General features: G+C 41.1%; 1 protein-coding gene across 5 annotated transcripts in view; it reads right to left on the bottom strand.

Moving 5' to 3' along the window:
- Hr4 (nuclear hormone receptor 4) overlaps positions 1-18,320 on the bottom strand; it is a 149,790-nt gene that overhangs the window by 28,819 nt on the left and 102,651 nt on the right. For 2 of the 5 annotated variants that reach the window (XM_069113537.1, XM_069113541.1), the window contains exon 1: positions 1,457-1,967. The exons of the other annotated variants lie outside the window; for them this stretch is intronic. In XM_069113537.1, coding sequence (XP_068969638.1) covers positions 1,457-1,496 — 40 coding nt within the window. In that variant the 5' untranslated portion in view covers positions 1,497-1,967. Of the gene's footprint in view, positions 1-1,456; positions 1,968-18,320 lie in introns of those variants that run through there. 5 annotated transcript variants of the gene reach the window in all.

Below are 18,320 nucleotides of genomic sequence, written 5' to 3'. Positions count from 1 at the left end.
GCGTGGAAACGTCGAAATTCGTTCCATCGCCTCCGTCGTATTCCATTACTTTCAGACCGAGCCAGAATTTTTACACGTAAGCTAGACTACTAATGATACGGTTCCTCGGATCGTTGTCGAATCGTCGGAAGCAATCCTCGTGATTTGACAATTTTGTTGTTCCGCAGAGAAAACGAGAAGTTTGGTTTCGTTGAACTTTAATCGACGCTCGATCATTTCAGAAGGAAAGAATGATTTACTGCGTGATCAATTTTCGTTTCATATAATTTCATGAGTATTTCTCCGCTTTTCGTGCGGAATCAACAAACATGCTACCTTAACGAGATTCTTATGGATCGTTAGATTATTTATGAAGCATAACATGTTCTTCGTTGCTCTTGATCAATTTTTTGAACGTACGAATCGTCGGATCAGCGCATAATTGCTTTTAAACATTGCAACACATTGGCACAACGGTGTTTCGAAACAGCAGGAAGCCCGTAGAAATATTTCGTTCACGAAAAATCCTGATAGCTCGGTGTAAGGCAATGCGAGTGAAGTTCACTTGTTACGCCACGACAGTGCAACGAAGTTTACCGATGGAGGCTCGAACTGTTGCAATCTGGAGCAAAAGTCGGTGTTGCGAAGCTACAAAGAACCCCGTGGTTCCAGGTTTCTATCGTTTACGCAATCGATCGTACTAGAACTCTGACTATCGCTTAGGACTTTGCGGTAAGCAAAATATTCTATTCGTAGCTTCCGCTCTCCAATAGCGACAAATTTGAAATCCTTCAAAGAATTTCCAATCGAAAAATTGTAATATGTGGAGATATATAATCAAAGAATCACATATAGAGATATATAAAAAATCAAAAAAAGTAATTTAAAATCTTGCAATAAGTTTCCAGTTTAAAAATTATAAATAAGCTATATAACCCGAGATTAAATCGTGTATTGCTGAGAAAGAGGATCAACTTTGTTTTCTACAAACGATTCGTGTTTCGTGTTTCCAATGACGGTCGAGAAGAGAATAAATCTGGCAGCATTCTGTATCGTTGGTATACATATGGTCGGAACTGTGATTCAAAATTAGGGTAACGTACAATTGTGAAATTGCGTTGCAGTGTTATTGACCTGGAGGACGCTGACAAACTGACACCTCGTTGTACCTCAGAAATTAATTCCACAAAACTTCCCCCCACGATTATCATTAGAATCGGTTTATAAAAAAACCACTAGAAACTTTGTCAAATGATAATTCAATCCTTGTGAATTCCTATCATTCCCCGAAGAACAGATAGTTCTCTGTTAGAACGACAATCAATTGACTATTCGCGTAAATTTAATCAGATTTACCGTGATATTAATCGATTACTACTTCATTAATTACCATCTTCGTCAGCTTCGAAACGACGTAAAGGTAGTAGTACATCGTTAAACAAAATTTTGTACGACCAGTTTAAAATAATAGTCCTACCTATGTGACGACCTTGTAGAACACTCATCTTCGCGCACATGATATGCCACAGTACGAAACGAAGCCTTCTATCGAAGTATGATATCCAACCGTCTTTCACGCTCGTCACTCGTCTCGATATCGTTCGATCATCGATCGTTCGTCCACACGATACTACGTACAGAGTCGCGATTGGGTCACTTCGTCTGCAATTAAACACACGTAACAGTCCCTTCGAGAATCGGATCACGTGAATTCGTTTTTTCCTTCAAAATCCACATATTCATTTTAGTCCAAGTCTCGACAATCGTTGTCCAGAATCAAGATCTCGACGTCACTGCATTCGTCGCAACAACAAGTGTTTAGCGGGAAATAGAGTCATCGAGAAACATGGGAAATCGGCGAAGATTTCGGTACGATTCGTTTCTACGATTATTCGACGAGTCGAAGGGGGAACTCACGGTCACGATAAACTTTCCTGGGAGCCCGGAAGAGACGACGAAGCAGTCGCGGCGCGCAGGAGCCCGAAGTGAACGCCTCGCACAGCCCAAAGTTTTTGGGGCAGCCAGTTGTGCGGGCCACGCGATCCACCGAAGTCATGGATCCACGGTGTTGGGTGGTGGTGGCACCAGTGACCTCGATACCAACCGAGGCCCTCCAATCCAAACGCCCAATGCCAAAAACTCGACACGCGTATACGCGAGAACTTTCACTCTCTCAAAGTTCTTCGTGATAGCTGGCTCAAGTGGCGGAGCATCATAAGATGGGAATAACAAGTCGAAATGATTCTTGAACGTGACCTGCCGAATACACGATCTTTTCTTAAGTTATGCGATTCAAATTAGATAAGTCAGTCCCTAATGGAGTGTTACATGAGAGGTTCGTTTCTTTCTTGGAGCAGAAAAAATTGACGCTACTTTTATCGATTAAAGACTTTCACCGAGGGAGTACTCGATAGTAGAAAGACCAATGAAGGGGAACGAACAATTCGTCGGACAGCTCAAAGTGAAGTTCGAAGACGATCACCGAAGCGAAAAGTCGTACTAGAGATCAAGTAAGAGGAGCCGAGAAAAGAAAGCGATATCGAGACGACCAACCATCGTGCTCGATCGGAAAATTTAATTAGTTCATTGGCGAGAAGCGGATTGTGAAAAATTGCACGAATGGCGGTTACAAAATATATCAACGCGGAAGAGTCCGTGTAAATCGTCGACTAACCCCGGCGCGTTATATAAACACGCTCGAGCGCATTTAGACGCGCGTACGCTCGAAACGTGGGGGAAAATCAATCTCCAAATAAAGAACCGCAAGAAAGCGATGTTCTTCTCGCGTCAGCTTTTCTTCTTGTTGTGATTTCACTTTCGATCGATACGCATACGATGTATACCTGATAATTGTGCGTGCGACCAGCGATCGCTGTTGCGCATCTTCGAACTAGAAAGGGCACTATAGGTCGATGATATACAATACCGTCTATAAATATCCGAGCTTTTATGGATTTAGGTATACGATAATAAGATACAAACTTTATCAAAATATATAAATTAACGACAGATCAGTAATTAAAAGTAGCATATACTTACTGTGCTTTTATGGAGTCAACAGACTGTAAATTTGGATTGTATGTTAAAAAACTTGACAGTAGTTTTAGTAATTTGTCAATATATTGTTCTAAATATTACTGTTTGAAATAATGTCAGTTTAAAAGAATTCCCTCTACCTGACTCGTAGTTTAGAATTTAAAGAATTGTTTTTAAACAAGACAAAATAATTCTATGAACTTTAAAAATCAGTGTCATCGCATCACGATATACTACTGTATATAGGTAGTTGTAATGATTATAAGGAATAAAGATACTGCATTTCATTTGCTATGTTAGGATTAAATTTCATCCTGTTAAAAGCAAACAAGAATTCAGGTACTTTTGAGCGGTAATGTATTTAGATTGGTCAGTGTTTCATTCGTAACCGATAAAAAAGTAAGGAAAGTCTTTGGATGAAAGTTTCGACGTTGATTTCGTGCGGTGGCCGTTCGATTTCGGGGAAGTAGCCTCTTCTTCTTCTTGTTCATCTTTTACTTCTTCTTTTTCTTCTTCTTTTTCTTCTTCTCTTTCTTCTTTTCCTTAGTCTTCTTTTTCTCTGTGCCAGCGTATTTATTCGACGAAAGTAAAAGTAGCAGAGGACCTTGTGGTAGAACGTCGTCATCGTATATGACATCGAATCCTCTTTCTGCGTCTTCCTTCTCCCCTGGTCCCTCGTTACGGGCGTCCTCGCTGTTTTGGGATACCGGTTTTCGGGCGAAACGATACCATCTTACAGGAAGATTGAACCTGGTGAAAACCGCGTCCTTCGTGGAACAGGGTTATATTACGTCACGCATGTCACGTTATTGCTGTCCGCGTTTCACTGCACACTGCTAATATTTCGTCCCGGGCCGATTTTTTTGCGATATAATCTAGACATGACGCGTATAATTGAAAGCGGTGAGAATCAACGGCCACTAACTACGCCATGGACCAAGAACCTTTTCGATTAGCGCGTCATTATTGTGAATTAACGGATCTGTACACCGACCAAGTTACGCAATAACCACGTGAATGATGAACTTTTACATTTAACTACGGTGTAGTAACTTTGTGCGTAGGAATGTCGGCTAGGTAAACCGGCTTACGATCACGACGAACGTAAAGGAATTTAAATTTCTTACAATATTGCAGTAGACTTTATACGAAGTGAATGGCGCGTAGCAGACTTTATATCGATATCGAACACACTTCTGTGAAGTGCGGCTTTTTTCTGCAGGAATATATTATTACATATTGCTAATCCTTACACGTATCTATACTCTATCGCTATCGGGATGCTCATTTACTAACTTTGGAAAGGTTTCGGTAAGGAGATATCGGTAAATGACGAAATTAAATACCCTAGTTTAAAGTTATTGCCTATTCTGCCATTTACTCGATTATTATTCACTAATAACTTCACTATATTATTCACTCTCCTTTCCAAATCTTGCTGCTCTATTTTTTCACCAGTCTAAGATCTTCAACAACTAGCAAACGTCTAATCCGAAAATAACCGTTCTCCGAGTACAATGTTATTTTCCAGGGCTCTTCCTCCAGATAAACTACAAATAAACTACACATTTCTCGTGTCTACACGATGCCAGTACTTATCACCTGTTATGCCCCTTTATCGTTTGCATAACCAGACCTGGTTGATCCATCGTAGTTCGTTCTACCGAAGTCCAGACGAAAAATAGACAGTCCTTCGAAAATGTCGCGTGATTCGCCTTTCACAAAGAGAAGCGAGACGCGACAGTCGACGAGATTGGCCCATTCGAAAAATCGCGAAGATCGTTGTAAGGTCGGAAACGCGTTGGTAGCAGGATTTTCTCAACTAGTTTTTCTAAGCAGCCTAGACGGATGGTGCTGTTACTGGCCGCGGTCGATGTATTCGTACGTGGCAGTGTGGGCAGTGCTGCAGTCGTTCGTACCAGCACGTTGTGAGCGGTCGGCCATGGCATACTTACTGATGTCAATCACACCGGCAGGCATGCACTGCTTTATTCGTATTGGAATACACGCATGCGTGCGGATACACGCGCAAGAAGACGCTTCGCTCGCTATCGAATCTCGTAACCTTTTGCCCCTTAACCCGTGCAATTTCCTCGACCATTGATATCAGGTCGCAGCTGTGCCGACGTGCCGCGCCGCGGTGATCTAAGTCTGAACTTGGGCGACCCTTATACGCAACTTTGTTTCTGGAGCGGACGAAAAATTTAAAAGGGTGCCTCTGGACCGTGACCATCGACCGGCACACGAATAATCGTCAGATAAGTCCCCTCGCCTCCCGATTCCCGTTGCGCGCAAGAAACACCGGCAAAGATGGCGTGCTAGTATGCTTGTTATCGTTCACTGACAACGAGAATACTGCGTATCATCAAACGCCGATTGTTCTTTTTTGATCTAGGACGACTGAAATGTGAAGTCACTACCGCATGGATACGATATCATGCCGTTTGTAATATACTTATTTTGTGGTTTATCGTCTACATATAATTGAACACGAAGCCCGTGTTGTTTTTTTTTTAATTTTTCAGATATTCGGGCAAATTATCGATGTAGTAGCAACGAACTATTATTGATCAAAGAATTTCTAAGCGGAGATTGCTATAATTCTCTAGGATTGTGAAGCGTTCCTTTTCAACCTGATTTTGTTTCGCCTCCCTTCCCTTTCCCTATTTTCGTTTGGTTTGTCTCAACAGGACAAAAACCCAGTTTAATAATTTTGGGAGATGGAAAACGCGCTTTATAGTCGTTATCATTATACATGTATAAATAGCAGGTTAGTTTGTATACTGGTCGCACGTTCCTCAACCGCTTTGTTTCCTGGCAGACCTTATTCCTTCCAGGAGAGTCGGTTAATATCAAGTGCTTAGTCACGTTTCCCACTGATACTTGGCGCCATAATCGCTGCAAGTTGGCAAAACCGTATGTAAACAAGACCGGTACGTTTCAGTAAATAATTACTGAATTAGTCTACTTTCCGTTTTCTTGGATGGAGCCTGTGCTAAATACAGTACGCCACATTACGCTCCTAATAATACGTTGCCTTTTATATTTAGAAGTCAGTCAAAGAGGAGTTTTATGCGTTTTTATCCGTTTCTTAAAAACGCTTGATTACGCTTTGCTAATGTTAAAGATATTACTCGACGGTCTATGGGAAATTTCAAGTATTCGCGATGAGGCAAATTAGATACAAATTCATACAACGATTCGTATTTTATTGCTAATTTGATGTATCGATACTCGAACATATATTGTTATTCTTACAGATGTTCATTCATTATCTGGTAAAGAATAATATTCCTTTCTTGTATCAACGTCTCAGTTTGTGTTTACAGATATCTTGAGTGATATTTCTTAGATCAGTACGTCACGTCGCGCCGTTCTCACTCTCATTCTTACAGAAGCATTAAACGAGTGTCATTGAAAGTCTTTCGTTAATCAACGATCAAGAGTCCGTGATCTTGATGGACTTTCCTTCGATCGAAGACGATCCATCTTGCTCAGTCGTGGCGTGTATCACGAGATATCGGTACGACAACTTCTCGCGAGGTATAACGAGTTTGAAGCTATAAGGCCAACTAACGTCCGTGAGAATCGACCTCAGAATGGTCACAACATTGCGTGTCATCATGTTCATTCTGAAGTGATCAGTTGAAGACGATCTTATTCGAATAATAATTACTTTATAATTTTCTATATCAAGCCTATAAAAATGTTTATATGAAAGTTATTAATACTTTCTTTGGTTTTATAACGGTATTCCTTGAAAATTTGAGAAACAAATTCAAATTATTTTTCAATATCGAAAATTTGGGAAGAAGGTATAATTAATCTAGATATCAAAATGAAAGCCCAACTCCGTAATACTTGTAATACAAAAAGAAAAACAAAAAAGAAGAAGAAAAAATACACGTATAAGCAACTATACACGTATATCATACTTGTTCAGTGAAAACGATTCATTTATCCAAAAGTGACGAAGGAGGTGCAAGAACATCTTTCGGTCGAATTCTCTCCATATAGGTACATAAGGTACTAGTAGATATAATCTGTGACGCACGAATCAGTGGTTCGAACCTTTTTCGCGGATGACCGTAACTGATATCGGGCCATTCGAAATAAGGACTTGGACCTTCTCGATACCCTGGCGCGTTTCTAATATCTAGTCACGAACGTGCTGTGTCATGCACCTTTCGGGAACGCGTTTCTCTCACGACGAATGGCGTCTAGGTATTCCCATTCGAATACCGGTACTTGCTGACTGCACGTGTCAGGGTCAAATGACATCATTCCGACGCAAGGATCTTCGTGATGGTGTGCCGACGTTTGTGTCGTCGTAATTCATCCCGTCGATCGTTCATGGTTCTGGTAGTGCCGGGATAGCAGTCGACAGAATCGCAAGATCCTCTTTGACTGACCGTTGTTTCGACCAACTATTCTTAATTTTTGTTCGTCTCGATATTTTTTCGACACCATAAAGATCTTTAGTTCTTTATTTTTTCCCAAATACTTATTTACATCATTGACCGCACTTGCTACAAAAACAAATGATCCAGCAAGAGTTTATAATTTACTAAAGAGACGTTTCAACATTTTTATGGCTATGGCGAGTTATAGCAGTTTAAGTGGTGTTTTTTAAGTTGATGTAATTGTTCGGTTGTTTGTTTATTGGATAGAAATTCGATTGGAATTCTAGAATTGAAAGACATTAATAAAATCGGAAAATTAGAAACTTGTTTTTCACAATTGAGAAGAAGTAAGATAGTTGTAAGAAGTGTTTGTATCAAGACGAATTGAATTTACAATAGTAGTAACTATGGCGATTTATATCACAATATTATAGAAATAATGTTTTCTCTTAATGAGTGAGGATTCTGAAATTATATGATATATGATAGTGAAATTAATTTTAGTGAAATCTGAAGGGACAAAAACTACTTACAATTTGAATAAAATCCTACGATGCTTAATTTAATTAATATAGTAATATTAATTAATATAATGATAATATTAATAATAGTGGCAATCAATTAAAAGTTATTAATAGTTTACTAGGAATTTCATAGACGAATCTCTCTTTAACCTTTATTTTATTGTAAAAGTATACATTTTTCACTTTAATTATAAAAGGCACACAAGTATTTCAAAATTCTCGTAGTGTATTGAAAAATCATTATGGGAAAATACTCTATTGGAGATCAGATTGAGTCTGAAAAGAAAATCTCTGTCATAATTTCCCTCCAAACTTAATAACGTACTCTTTTAATTTATTATTTCTGGAATAGTTTAAATTACTTTCTGTATCCCGACATTATTTTCGTTCCTATGTCAGATGATATTATAACCATCGTAACAGTAACATAGCAAAGTTTGCACTCCTATTTCATTGGTTAATGAGTCCGGTCGACCAATCGTTCGTTAAGTTATTTTTCTTCTATGTGTAAAAGCGACATTACCACAGGCATCGATAATATCGGACATACCGGACAAATGCATTATTCACAAAGTTCATTTTTTTCTTACAATGCATCAATCCTGCGTCAATCGTTTGTTATGAATTGCAACTCTATCTCTCTTTTCTTTGTCGGAAAACTCGAAACCGCGGTAAGTTACTTCGCGAACGTAGTTTCTCGCTACAGGCGGATCGCTTAGGCTTAGATGATGAAACACAGTTGGTGTTCTTCGTAAGCTTATTTTCTCGCAAAAAACGCGTGCAAACGCTCGTTAGTATAAGCTTTTTAACAACGAGCGAAATGAGAGCAGATATAAGATGATTCGTGTTGGGAAAGTAATTTTCATGCTCGAAGGTTAACTTTTCTAAGTGTTATCAATCGCGAAACAGAACGTTCGTTTGATGCTAGGTCACGATACTATCCGGCTTCAGCTTGGGTTTTAGCTCGTCGAAGCGATCGTCCAACGACATCGCACCACGTCAGATCGTGATAAAACAGCGTCTGAGATACGAAAGGCATGGCGGAGTTGGCGGATGTAACGCCGCAATTACTGGCCGGTATATTTAGTTTGAGATTGGCATAGGTGGCGAAGAGTCTGCTAGTTGTTATCTATTTTCTACGCACGTGGCCTCTATAGACCGAGATCTAGCCGGTTATAATCGGTGACACACTATGAGAAGACAGAATCGCCTGGGTGACGTTTTCGGGATTAGGTTTCTTTCCAGCCACCCTGACATCAGGTTCTCCGGATCTGCTAACAGATAAACCCTTTATTCGTTGATCGAGTTAATCTTTCTTCTCATTGTCAGAGAGATTGTTTACGAGTCGACGGTGTCTGAAAACTAGTGACACGCATAGCTAAATCAGTTTTGAGTCGAACATGTTTCGTTTAACGAGATCAACATAATTTAAAAAACACTTATCTCTATTGATGATGAAAACAGCGGATCAATTAATCTCCTTTACGTAACAAATTGCTTTCTCACAAAAATACAAACTCAACCCAGTATCTTGACATGAAAACTTTCGATGTAATGGATAAATAATTTTCGGTAATACAAGTTTCAGTTCTTCTTAAATCAGTCTCACTCAAATTCTTCTGTCTTTGTTTAAACTTTGAACGATTATATAAATTTATATTTTTACGAATATAAATATATAAATATGTCCAGTTTATTAATAATCGATATAACCAATGATCAATATATCGTACTATTCAAGAAAATATAATTCATCATAATTATCGATCAGTGACAGATGAATAATTAAACGTAAGAGTTATCGTTGATAATTCAATAGAGAAAAAGGTCATGGTATCGTGTCTGAAAAGTGCGACGGACACTGCTGTCGTTTGCCGCGGATCGTAGTACGCATGATTCGACTATAGTGGAGCAGGCTGGCTGCACGTAACGTGCATTCGTACGGACGTTTGTGTCCGACCTATCTCAAGCTCCGTCATCGAGAGAGGGCGCGCGTCGAATGGCGAGGTTAGGTTAGGTTAGGGACGTCACCAGCTACTGCGCTCATCCGCCAGAATAACTTTAAGCGGGGTTGCACAACTCTAGTTCCCGCCATGTGCCGCGTGCTCCTTACTTAGCGTGTCTTTAACCGCTTTGCATAAATGCGTTGCGCTGCTTATTTTTGGCTTATCGTCTGAAAAGAACGACACCTACTAGAATCACTAGTACCAGGCTGATGAACCTATTAGTCAACATCTTTTGTCCACCGTGAATGCAATTATTTGATTCGATGCACAAGTTAACACATCGGTTGCCGAATTTTTTTATATATTTTGCATCATAACAATCTGTAGTAGCATCATTTATTTGGAGCATGTTAAGCTTCGAATTTTTATTGCAACATACTGAAAAATCATTGAAAATTTCACTAATATTATTCTTTATTTTATTTTAGTACTTTTACTAATTCACCTGTTACAGGATGCTGTTAATAAACATGTCATTCGATGTGTTATAACTGTAGATATATTAAAGATTGATTATAGCTTAACCAAATATACATCTATTATTAGTCTTCATAGAAACCTTTTAATGAATCTTCGCATGTTGTTGAAATATAAAGCTTTCGATCTCAGACAATTTTTCGTAATGGAAAAATTTAGAAGCGAGCAAAGTAGAATCGTCTTTCTGCTAGATTCAACATCTCGGAATGCTCGAGTTCGTATAATGTATAACGAAAACTTTATTATTTCGCTTTAATCAATGGAAATAACGTAAGTCGATAAAGTTACAACTAGTTAGCTATATGATAGTAATGTTTATCCCCACTTAGTTGGTCAACTCGTTTAATATCTGTATAAAAAATAACGTTTACGTTTATTAATTTGTCATACGTCTTTGCTCGTCACCGAGTGAATCTAACCGGAGATGGAAACGTCATCAACTACTGTCTTCGACCGATTAACTTCTGATGCGTTTACACGTGCCAGACTGTGTTAACTTTGGCTTCGTATCGCGCGGATTATCAAGGCAACCGAAGTGGGGCAATTGGATTTCGCGTGAACCGTAGCAGACACAAATTTCGATAGAATTTCATGTTCGCTTGAGAATTCTGTGACTTTTCTGCGCATGATTTTCTCGCGTTCGTATCGAAATATACATTGTATAAAATTCTGCTAAACAGTGTCACGATTGGACGCTGAAAAGTATTTTATCGAAGGGCACAGAAAGTCTCGCGTTTATTCGGCTGACGCAATCAGAAAGCTGGTAAATCTTTACGTAATTAGTGGAACAAGTCTGACCACGACGTTCCCGAACTACTAATAAACGATCCGTATATACGTAGATTTGCCTAACAATCGACTGGTGTATTGCCTCGTCTCACGTATTTATAGATTACAGAGAAACCATTCTGTCCTACCATGAACGAACGATCGTGCAAATTGATCTACGATGATCCTGAGAATAGATAGCGGCCAATTAAACAGAAACAATAGCCTTAGGCAACTTGAACGCGATACTCGTGAATCAATGAAATCGAACGGAAACGATCACTACGTATGTCGACGTTTCGTTTCTTTTAATCTTGAAGCATAATCGTTGCATCAAGAAAAAGAAGGCGTTCAGGATTTAACCAGATTATAAATGATCCTGCATGGTAGCTCTTTCACGAATAAATTTCGATTTAACGTGATTAAGTATCTGGATAATTATGCTCAGAAGAACACCGTATACCTGGAGGTTTCAACTATTCGTACTGCATAAACCTTCCTAGCTTTAATGGTTTCCTCAAGGTTACCAGAATTCATTAAAAAATTATTTTCGTATCTTTAACGCTTGCATCAGCGTCCGCTGTTCTATGGAAGGCACGGTGTATTTTATGTTCATCTTCGAAACTGCGCTTCCTGGTCTGACGAACGTATATATGACGTGTTTGGGGAGAGGGGATTAGGATCCTTCGATGAAGTTTGCTCAACAGATTCTTACGAATTTTCGGGCGGTCGGCATCTGTCACCTGCCGAACGACCTAGACCTTTCGACTTGATCGAAACCTGTCCGATATCCATTTCTGATTATTATCATTTCTTTTCTTGCTTCTCCTATTCGTTGACTTCACTTTCAAGTATCCAGGTACGGATGCCTATTAATTATCATATAACGTAACTAACGACACTTTTCGCGAGGAACAAGTCATTTGGTAAACATCTTTTTTCTATAAATATTTAAAACGAGAAAGTTTAGACAGGGACCAGAAAACCAATAGCTGACTTACATTTTTTCCGTTTAAAACATCCAAAACACGAAAAATGCTGGCAGAGGCGAAGTCTTGTCGAAATCCCTGCCGACGATATCGTCGCGTCGGGACGGTATTACAAAAGATCATCGACCTACCGACGATGTAGATTGTCGATCAGGTATGGAGGAAAGATACGTCGTATTACGTTAGCGTTTATACACCAACTGTTTGCGCGCGCGCACTTCCACTCACATGTATCTACGTACTTTTATATATATATCCACACAAAGCCACACATACACGTATACACGGTTCACCAATGTTATTCGCACCTTTCTCTAGCCAAAAATTCGTTTTGCACGATGAACAATGTGTTTCTCATGTTTCGTCCGTTTTCTTAAGTATTTGCACGTGCGCTTGTTCCTCATTTGTTTGTCTCCTGCGATAGAATTCGATCCATCGAGTCGCACGAGGACGAAAGTTCGATGGCGTCAAATTATATCGATGCTCCGGCAATGATTACCGATCAAGTCGTCGGCGAACATCAGGTCCATGTGTGAGTCGATCAAAATTTATTTAATATCAACTGTCACGATAGCGACCGTGTGGACGATTCGGTACGAAATTGCGTACAAAGTGACAGGGTAGCAAGTTGAACAGAAATCTCGAGCAAACCAATCGGTTTCAACGTCGATTGGTTTTTAAGTATATATACCTAAGGCTCGCAGTGTCCAAAACGGCGATAGAGCAAAGACTCACGACCCATTTGCATGTGCGAGCTTGCCCACGAAACTGGGTTATCCTTTGTCCTAACAGAAAATGCTTAGTTTTACATTCCTGCTTTTCCGGTTCCTCCGCGTCCTGACCAATGACGTTTAACCAGCAACGCTGCGTTGATCCATTTATTTCTTCGTTTGTCACGCAAAATCCTTTTTGTACCTTCGATACAACCAACGCGGACAACGTTGTAGTCTTTTCTTCGAGTTTTCGTCACGTTACTCTCCTTTCAGCCCCGGTTTGATTAAGTATTTCGATGTGATACGATCGGCTTGAATACAACGTCAATCTATATGTTCAGCGCGCATAATCGTGTAAAAAAGATATGAACATGTATGGAAATAATAAAACAGCGATAGTCTCATAGATCGAACGTGGTATGCACTCAGAGCTCAAAAATAACGGACGTTGATGGGTTTTAGATGCTCTATAGACAATCGATTTTCGAGCATCGTTATTGCTCAATAAGCGAATCGTTGAAAATCAATAGAGTTTATCGTCGAGATACGGAATCATTTGCGGCAGTTTGGTAATCCAAAGGATCTGGGCCTGAACACGTTCTTCGTGAAATGCACTAAATGCAGGTAATTCGTAACGCTAAACCGCAAAAAAAAAAAAAAAAAAACGATGATATTTTCTTCTCTGTAACGAGGCTTTGATATTTAGATATCAATTATTTTAATCGAGCCTCGTACACAACGAGTCCAATGTAATTCCTTTCCCGCAATTTCTCTTTGACAGACCGTAGGTGGTTAGAAAAAAGGTTCTCGAGCCTGTTCTCTCATTCGATTCGTTTCATACTCGACGAGCCATTCTTCGTTCCGTGGTATGCATTTTCGAAAATAGCTGATCAGGGTCCACCGTGTCGTTGGTCGATGACTACTACACGAAATTCCCCTAGGGTTCGTTGCACTTTGGGTTGTGCGCGAGATGTAAACTTTGGAAGTAGCGCCGCGCGTGTAGTATTTACGTGTAAACACGGGCCGAGTTTATTCGGGAGTGGCGGTAGCCCTGTTCTGTTGCAACAACATTATCAAACAGACTCGTTCTTATCGCGTTGCACGCTACGCGAGCCGCATCACCATTCATACGTCAGTTTTGCACGGAGACGCGCGAAACAGCATCACTCGCATCTCATTCGCGCGCGTGCAACCACTTACGCATACGTGTGTGTGGACCGAAATGGCAGCCATGCAGCAGTTGCATAACGACTTACGCTTTTTTTTTCTATCTCTCTATGACCATTACACGGCTCAGTTTCTGTAGGAAGCCGTAATATTTTCTTAATTAAATGGCGCGTGTTCTATCTATACGCGAAGATCGGTAAAGTAGCGCGTGGATTTCGCAGAAAACGATTGATCAACGCGTGACTATGGGACCACGACTCGTTGCGTTACTCCGTGGAACGTGGACGACGATGATTCGACGAGAACGCGTTTCTAATTGACAACGAGCGTATACACGAAGCAGACGTAAATTCGACGTTGGATAAAGGGACGATAAAAATCGGCGATTAAAGAAACGTCGTCGTCGTGTTGGGGCTGCGGGCATGGATTTATAAACGTGCTTGTTTCCCGCGTTTACCGAGAATGATATTATCAAGTTTCATTATCAAGAGTTTCAAGTTGCAATATCGAATCGTTAGAGTAATGTACGAAGAGCGGTGGCTCTTCCAATTTTGGCTGACCTCGTCACGTGATCGGCGGATTTTCCTCCGGGTTACTGGCAGTGTGCGACTCCCGATCGAGCGGCCGATTGTAAAGGTCTCGACACTCTCGAGAGTGATGGCAGTGTTCAGAATGAAAACGAAGTCGATCGATTGGCGCTCGTGCGATCCTTTCCACCAGTCTTCAAGGGTCGCGCCTTTCAAACGGCTGTTGCGGGCTCCTTTGATCGGCGCATGCTCCGCGGATTGGCACACACGGACGAGAGGATATACGGTGACTTTGGCCGTGACGACAGCAGTAGATTAAGAAAGAGACGGAGAGTGAAAAAAGGGAGAACAAATAAAATCACAGGCAGTAGGGTAAGGTGTAAGTAATCGCCGATCTGGCGACGATTAGTCGCAATTGGCAGTGTTTTCGAGATCAGACAAACGAGGAAGAGGTTCATCAGTCGTTAAAGTTTCGTTAATCGTTTCGGCGCCACTCGCGTGCTGTAGGCATCCTTTTCGCGACGATTAATGGTAATAGCGAAAAGGAACACTTTCCTCCGAAAATTTCTTCCAACGGAGCACGAGAGAGAAGCACACGCGTGTTCACGTTCGAAATTCGTGAAATCATCGATGCGAATATTTCACACCGGGATACGAGGATCAGAGAGGTGGCGTGCATAGAACACAGAAGAGAGAGAAAGGGACAGAACGATGGTGCTGAATATTCTTGCTCGATGGCACTTCCGGTTCGAGAGCCCGTGCACTTTCTCCTGAACAGCGCGAATAGCGATCGTTTCCCTGCTAGAAGCTTTCCAGTGATCCTAGACGATTTCTCGTGCCGCGCATATCCCCGGGTCACGAAGCATCCAATTTGAAATTCGTTCTCTAGTTCTTGCTTGCTCGCTCCTTCGCACGTTCGTCCAAAATACACGGCGACGATCGTCTCGCGATAAACGTCGACAACCACAGAGTGCAAGTCGGTAGTAGCGATCCGTTCCGTTCGATTTGTGGATGAACGGTTCAACAACAAAGAAACTCTAAGTAGATTCAGCGATACGCTGCATCGGAGGGCAATGTCTGACACTGATAATTCTAGAAATTGCAACTAGCGCCACGTTCAGCCAACACGTTCTAGAGGAGTTAGCCGGGCTAATCTTTCTCACGTCGATCACTGTTCGAAACCATTGTGGTGACTGGATAGGCGAACGGAGCTGTCACGACGAGATTACACTGGAGTCAGAGCGAGGCACACGTAGCAGGTTGTCGTAGGTCACAGAACGGTCTGTTTCGTTCCTTCGAACTGGCACTTCCGGTCGAGGCACGTGGTTCCACGCGTCGAACCGTGCAAACAGAGGGACAGTTCGAGTTTTCGCGCGGGACACTTCCGGATTGTGGCAAAACAACGACGTCCATCACTATCACCATCACAGCCACCACCATCGGCACCACCTCCACCGTTTCTCACGTTCCTTCTTGCCCGAGTTCGTCGTAATACGTACGTGTGTGGCCTACGTACGTACGTCGCGTGTATGCGTGGCCCGTCCCTGTACGCGTGCACGTGTGCGCGCGTGTGCGTGGACGTGTTTCTCTCTCGTCGTACCGAGGTGTAAACCGAGTGTCGAGCTGAGTTGGCTTCGACAAAGTAGGGCGACGACTGGGACAGCGGCCACGGGCACCAGCGCTCACCGACGAGGAACCCGTGCGCCGTGCGGTGGAGGAACTGTGGAAGTGGAAGAGAGAACCCTCCTCGTAAAACGGCAGCGTTGCTGTACTACGTTCTCCAGTAGGGGAACCTCTAATACCGCTGCAACAAGCCTAGCCCGATTGCTTAGCGTTACGCACGCCGCTCGCGGAAAAACTCTATCCGCATGCTATCTACCGAGCACTGCCGTGTTACCAGATCGAAAACTGCCTCGCTTTTCGCTCTTATTCCTGTGTCTCGACTATGCACCTAGTTGCATGACATTTCCTTCGCTCGTTCTTTTCTTTTCTCCTATCTTTCTTTTTTTCATTTCGACACCTTTACTCGGCCGACGAGTTGCACTTTTTCTCACTGATCGATTTCTACCGTTTCAACTTGCCACGAATTTAATTCTTATCAATTTTCGACATCGAGTCGTTCGTTAAACAGAATTAGTCTCGCAGGCTAAGAAACATGGTAATACGTGGTCAACATTAACACGCATAGAGTTGTAATTAAGCGAGTAACACGCTTGTCTTATCGTTCGTAAATGAAAACTTTGTTACGTAACCGAACCGCGTTGTTGATAGAAACGTCGTTACTGTGCCGTTACGGCACAAATGGAGGGAAATGCAGAAATGCAAGAGCTGCCTTCACTCTATCCGCCGAAATTCGCGGCAACTAATAGCGTATCGCAGAATTCCGAGGACACAGCCTCCGTCGATATCTCGATGGAAACGCCAATTTTAAGCGCTGAACGTGCGAATTTCACATGATTGCGTGACACGCGTGTTACGAAATATTGTCGCCACGAACTGGGCTGTTGTCTTAAGTAGAATGCATCGCTGTAAAATTTCTTCGTGGATTTCGACCACAATACCGTTCGAAGATTAAACGTCGTGTAAGTGCATTTTATTCTTTCATAATGGTTTAGACGAGACATCTGAGTCGGTTGCGGCAATAGATTGATATTTTTAGAAATAAAATCGATCGATCGATTTTCCGCGCCCTGACTTTTGCCGAGTGTTCAAGAAAGTTGTAGCCAATTCTATATCTTAACGTATCTATTAAATTATATTAATCTCTTAAATTAAATTATATTAATATTCTGTACGTTATTTGAGCGCCGAAATATTTACTCTATTTATTATGTCTGTTTGTATACTTTGTATAAGGAGATTTTAATTAGTTTAATCTTATGAATGTAATTACCCCTGACAAAAGAAACGAAGATAATGTATTTATCGATTTTAACATGAGCGCACACATAGAAAAGAACAACGAACCGTTCAAGATTGGAGACGAAAGCAGACTAAGAAAACAATTTGGAGGGAAGTATTTAGAATGAAAAGAGAAAGCAGCGAGGCATAAACTGCCTACGACTACGAGAACTCTCGTCAGCCTGTATACTGTATACTATGTGTTCTTGTTATTCTTTTACGGTCTAGGCCACGATGTTCGATAACCGAAAAACTTTCACCTTCCGAACCACGTTACACTCGCGAGCCCATGATCAAGGATCGCACCGTGCGTTTTAGCACAGCTGCGACCGAGCTCGATCTCGACGACACAGCCCCGACTCTCTTGATCTTGATCTTTCGATCAGGTCATTATATAAAAACGTGTCCAAAATATCTCGAGCAGCAGAGCCAATGAAAAGATTGCAAAAAACATACGCAATCAAAATAGTCATTATAGTATATCATATTCATGGTAAAATTATCTTTTACATGTAACAAACGTAGTTCTGTTTGTTACTACAAATTAATTGATGATTTTTCCATTTTAATCGTTTATATCAAATATATCTGTTAGATTATCGCAACTCAACGTTCAAATTTAAATCTTTCAATTGAAATTAATAAAATTATTAAAAAATTTCAATTAAAATTAATTAAAAGGGGTTAATTGATACTGGAAGGTTTATATTCCAAAGAAGAGAACTTTGTTTCAATTCTTGGAAATCAAAGGGAATTCGTTTAAAGCTGTTGGACAATATCGCGACAGGAAGAACAGTGCTGCGAAAAGGAGGAGGCCGAGTGGGGGATCG

Source organism: Bombus flavifrons, chromosome 5 (assembly GCF_040668555.2).
Source record: "Bombus flavifrons isolate JBK064 chromosome 5, iyBomFlav1_principal, whole genome shotgun sequence".
Lineage (NCBI taxonomy): Eukaryota > Metazoa > Arthropoda > Insecta > Hymenoptera > Apidae > Bombus > Bombus flavifrons.
This window is presented reverse-complemented; position numbering and strand designations above follow the sequence as displayed.